A 6,024-nucleotide genomic window follows, 5' to 3' on the forward strand; every position below is an offset into this window, starting at 1 on the left:
ATTTCCATGGCACATATAGTTATACGTGATATATTCTGATATATTCACATCATTGGCCGTGCATGTGTAAGAGTTGGTGCTTGCGCTGCTATCGGGCCCGCAGTCTGCCAGATTAGCTGTGGACACAGACACACACGGGACTCCATATTTGGGCGAGGATGACATATTTTATGCTGAAACTGCAGATGTTTTTGCAGCACTATGATCAATATTATAATAAAAGATAGAGATCTATAGGTTATGTAGCCGGTATCCAGAATTGGCCTGGTTATTGCTGGGTGAAACGGGCACAAAGTTGGAGGCCAGTGTATGGATGTCAGCTCTAGACAATGGTGGTGTCTGTAGAGCTCATTTCGGATTTTGCCTGGCTCATTTCAGACTTTGCTTGGCTTTCCTGTCGTTCCAGGAGCACTTTGCGGTTTCTTTGCCTCCTTTTCTCATCTATTGGATAAGAGTAGAATATATACAAGCCAAACAAAATGAGGACGATGGGCACAACAGAGATTAGAATTTTTAAAGTCATCTTAACCTCATATGGTTGATCACAGCCTCGAGGAAGATAGCCTGCCATATCTAAGGCCAGTGTGGAAATGCCCAGAGAAATACCATTGGCAAATTTGATAAAGAAGACGTAGAAGGAGTAGAATATGGCCTCGTGGCCGGTGGACTCGGGGTTGGCGACCTTGAAGTCATCAACCACATCGGGAAGCATCGACCACGGCAACAGCAAGACTACGGCCAAGCTCACTCCCGCAGCAAATATTAGGCAGTAGGTGAGCATCAGGTTGTTCTCCACCAGAACCAATAGAACCATGAAGGGCATTCCAAAAGGGATTCCAAAGTAAACGGCCGTCTTCTTCCCATACCGCGTCAGGAACCACTGCCAGAAGGGGATGGTCAAGCAAGCGGAAATCATGCCGAGCAGTAACATGTTCTGGAAGTCATCTCTGAAGCCCAGTGCATAGATGGCGAATGAGGCAAAGTTCCCCTCCAGGAAAAAGTAAGCCATTGATGTTGTGACTAAGCCACACATCAGTTTGAGATAGGGTCCGTGTCCAACCACCATCCTTATTGCCTGGGTGAAAGACTTTGTATGGGGATGACAGGATTCTTTTTTCTCACTCACCCCAAAGAACAGCACAATGACACAGATAATGTAGATGGTGCAGAGAACAGCAGCAGCAATCAAGTAGCGACTTTTTGTTTCATCCAGGGGGTCCAGTGGGTCGGTAGAATTGGCATCACTTTTGCACGGTGCGTGTTTCACTATCTGTCCCTGGATGCCTGTGGCTATCACAACGGAAAGGACCTCCACGGTCATCCTGTAGGCAGTGCATGAGTCTCTCTCTGTCTGCTCTGAGGTAATGAACATTATGAGGGAAGTGTAGGGCACGTGGAAGCAGGTCTGTAGTGTCTGGAAGATGCAGCAGAACGACACGTACCACAGCAAGAGCCCTGTGGTATCACCCACTAAAGAAGGGGGAACGTACCATATGAGGAAATAGGAAATCACAGCCAATGGCGTGGACGCCACAATCCAGGGCAGCAGTTGTCCGTACCGTGTCCACGGGCTGCGGGCGACCAGGTATCCCACGGTCGGGTCCGTTATCGCATCCCACACTCGGCCCCCAAACAGGATGATAGACGCGTAGGAGGCGTCCAGCTCGACTATGTCCAGTAGGAAGACCTGCAGGAAGAGACCCAGCGGAACTCCTGTGATCTGGTAAGGCACTCCGCCAATGGCATAGCACAGTTTACTCCACAGCGACAGTCTGTTCCTCGGCTCATTGGGACGAGCGATGTGATCCGAGCTACTCTGGTCTTCCTGTTTAGTCGATGAACCCATATTTGATGCCAGAGCCAGAGCCTGTATACTTAGTTGTTACGATGATACAGTTCAGACTCTATAGGCCTTGTTCAACGTCTAAGGACTTCTCAGACTGTGCATGCACGTCTCTATTGGCCTTGCTCAACGTGTAAGGAATTCACAACCATGCACCTTATGTGTTATGGCTTATATAGGTTGAGCAAGTGCTGATATGTCGTCACACACTAAACAAACCGTTGCCTATGTTACGGGTCCAGCGATGAGTATGACATTAACAAACTGTCATTTGTATTAACTCTGGTACCTTTATCGGACATGTCATTATAGGGTCAGGCAAACAAAAAGCTTTAGTCACTGTCAGTGGTGGTTCTCAACCTGTGGGTCAACAAATGTGCAGTCAGTGTATATTTTTAGAATACTAGACCGGTGCCCGGCTGTAGAGCACTGAGTCTGTGACGATGGAAGTTGGAGATCGATGCCCCACCTGGCCGTTGTTCCAATGATCTGTCTGTGTCCCTTTTATGCCCATATATGGCAATTTATGTATCTCTCTCCCTGTGTCCCTTTATTCCTATATATGGAGCATCAGGCATGCCCAAATATGAAGGGTGTTGCCTAATCTCAATGTGACATCATGGAATCTACAGGTGAGGTCCACTGGCAGAGCCTGCACTCTGCACCGGGCACTGCACTCCACCTTGTGGTGGTATGGAATGCCTGTGCCAAATTTGAAGTCGGTGGGGTGAAAGGTTCTCGAGTTACGTACACACGCGTACGCACACACGGACGCACACGCACGCACGCACGCACGCACATTTATTATAGATAGATGTCAAACTAAATGTGTAAGTACTGTAAGTGCTTGTCAGGGTGGGGGGTCCCTAGTTAAATTGTCAGTTTTGGGGGGCTCATGGCCTAGGTTAAAACGTTGAGAACCACTGCTCTATTCTACAGTTTCAATGACTTGAACTGACTTATCCACTTCAACACTAATGAGCATTTGTGCCTGTTGTAGACATGCGCAGAGCAAGTTCAGTCAGGGAACCTCAGTGCAGTTGCTGCCGGCCGTTAATTGGGCCGCCTCAGCATCACGCTCTCATTCACATGATTCACTCAGCCAATCACACACTCACTCCATCTTCATACAGGCTACTTTAACCGGAGGTTTGCATTCCTCTGCCTGCTTCCTTTCTTGCTGCTGCTGTATCAGCGTGCTGCTGTATACAAACCTGCACTCAATTACTGCTGCTGCTGTATGAATGTGCCGCTGCATACAAACCTGCTGCTCACCCACCTCCACCCCAGCTACCACCTGTCGTTTTGGATCTACTGTTTAGGTACGGGGGATTCGGAGTCCCTATGGCCGGGACTGATGCGCTTGATCTGAGTACCTAAAAAGCATATCCAATACATCGCCAAACCATAATACATATACTGTATTGCTCATCTTATATTCAATAAATATATATTACATCCATCCTTGAGTTGTCCTGACTGAACCATCACTCTTCTGGGGTTGTGAGATCGGCGATGTCCGGTGTGCATATTTAGTGTCAAACAAAAACAAGAGCAGGCCTAGTAGCAGGCCTAGCCCTTCGCTTGGGAATCCGGTCAACTCGGTTTTAAGTGTGTTTCAACCACAGTAGGCTATATGCAAATGGTTGAATGTACTGTCTCTTTACCAAACTCAATATTTAACTTCTGCAATAATTAGGTTACAGGCCAGAGCCCACTCTGGCCTGTATTGTAAGATATAAGCTAAATCACGAAAGCTCAGTGTGCTTGCCTGCATGCGTGTATGCGTATCTGTCCTTCACATATCTCGAGAACGTTTGACCGATCGACCTCAAACATACCGGTATGTGCATATCACAGAGGACCCGGGAGTGCGGTGTCAGTGTGCCATTCACACTGAGCACTTCTATTAAAAATAACTGTTATAATTCATGGCCTCAGCTGCCTGACTCAGTGACAACACATTTATCTGCATAAGCATATTGATAACGATGCCCTGATGATTGTCTACTACTGTATCAGAGGGTTTGACTGTATGTACAATATATGAGATGCAAGCGTGTTCCTGCTCATTCTGTCCTTATCATGGTTTCCATAATCTACTATAGGGATGTCATAGATCCACTGTCCTATACATATATTTATATATTTCTGTATGTTTGTAATAAACTTTAGAATGTATGTGTAATACTGCGCTGTGTTGGCATATGTTCTCCACGCCTGTGGCTCGGCAGATCCTCACCTACCATCCCAAGGTTAGATGGAGACTTCTAGAGGTCTTATGGTCGCCCTTTTAGATCACAACATTAACTATACTGTAACCAGTGTGTCTGTTCATGTGTGCTCCAGTGGTTGCCACATGACCGTGAACTTTTTATTCCGTATATAAACGTTTTAGGCCACTGTGACTGTGGGCCCGAAAAGTGATGTTTGTCATCATACATGTTCATCCAAAGGCGCCACTCACTTCACACTGGTGTAATTTCTTATTATTTTTATCCTTGATTTTTAAAACTATATTTTTGATGAGATGAGATGAAATTACATTTATTGTCAATGTATTGTCAATGTACAGTAAAAGTACAGTACAGTACAGCAAAAGGTATTTTCGCATCTGATTGTCAGTAAAAAGTGATACATTAAGTGCAGGTCAGTAAGTAAATGCAGTAAGAGCAGTAGACATTTTTGAGGGGCGCTATCCCCTCCAACATCTGGCAGCGAAGTCTATATATGGACTTTAAATGTTTGTTTATAGGCTGTGTTGGGACACCAGAAAAAGTGCCTAGAAAATGAATTTCGTTCCTGCGTCATGAGCACTACTCATTCAATGCATTTTTGCATAGACAATACCCTTCTGGACTTTGGGTTAACAGTTCTACTCATATACATTTCTGGCTTGTGACAAAATACTGCAGGATATTATAACCGTGTATAACCAAAAAACGAAAATCTTGTGCTGCTGTTTTTGCTTGTAAAATGTGTTATATTGATTTTGGCAACACAAGAAAATTCTCAAACGTCACAGACACATATCTAACATGTAACATCTGAAACAAGTATTGGTGCCCTTGTTTACTCATATGTGAATCTAGATCATGAATTGAAATGTAACAATATAACGCTTCAACTTAAGTGATTGGCACACAGCACAATGAATACAATAAATGTAGCCAAAAGCTCATGTTTCATACATAAAAAAATGTCACAATCTACTGTGTAATGAAAGGTAGAAAAGAAAAGCAGCGTACCGTGGGCCAAAATGGCTGATAATCTATCAAAATGTTACCTGTGTTGACCGCTACGAACTTTCAAATCTCAGCCTCTTTGTGAAATGTTGGTTTAAATATTGAGTTATTAGGTTTAGCTATGTGCTACATAGGCTACCTAGTCATTGGAGGTAAAAAAAAAGAAGTATTTTGAAGTATGGTAAAAGCTTCTATCTATAAAAGAAATACAGTCCCATCGGTTTTATAGAAGTGTCCAGGATTCACTCTCAAAGAAAAATAAAACATGGATAGGCCTATCAGATTCACGTATATTATTTATTTTAAACGTTCAATGACCTTGCTTTAATTTAACTTAATTTTGGATTGTAGTGATACTCAAATCATGGTCTGAGTAATAGGTGTCTCTAACTTCAATGTTTGTAATGGTATTTTCATATTTGTTAAAATATACATGATCTAAAATACTTACTACCGTAATCTGTAGTTGGATTTGTGACTAATTACTTAAAGCCTAATCTTACCTTCAATGATAACACACAGGCCATCTTCGCAAAGTGCCAGCAATAAAGATAATAAAGATATGTAATAAAGATATGTTTCAGTGTCGGGTGGATTAAAGGTAATGCCTCTATGTATACATATCAACATATGTAATCTGAAACCTACCTTTATTACGTCACCAAAAGCCAGTTATACCCTGGCATTGGTACATATCTTCATTACGTCACTCTCAAATCATGCAGCCACGGCATACGCGTCTGAGCACCGGACAAACAACTTTACTTGCGTGCTGTGCTTGCGCAAGTAATACGTTTGAGGGATATAGACAATAATAATGATATTAAATATTACAGTTTTAAAATGCATGTTATTTCTGCTTTAATAAAATCAGACCTGGGTATACATTTCTTACCAAGAAGTTTCTTCACCAATGTGTTTGTAAAGGTGTCTACT

At 43.2% G+C, this 6,024-nt stretch overlaps 1 protein-coding gene across 1 annotated transcript; it reads right to left on the reverse strand.

The window, feature by feature from the left end:
* Positions 1-322: 322 nt before the first annotated feature.
* On the reverse strand, positions 323-1,846 carry LOC310873687 (sodium-dependent lysophosphatidylcholine symporter 1-B-like; the record flags this gene model as incomplete). The annotated part of the gene is made up of 1 exon (XM_083786236.1): positions 323-1,846. One exon carries the CDS (start codon positions 1,844-1,846, stop codon positions 323-325), a length of 1,524 nt encoding a protein of 507 aa, XP_083642362.1.
* Between the last annotated feature and the right edge of the window lie 4,178 nt (positions 1,847-6,024).

Source organism: Protomyctophum parallelum, assembly GCF_964188405.1.
Source record: "Protomyctophum parallelum genome assembly, chromosome: 16".
Taxonomy (NCBI): Eukaryota; Metazoa; Chordata; class Actinopteri; order Myctophiformes; family Myctophidae; genus Protomyctophum; species Protomyctophum parallelum.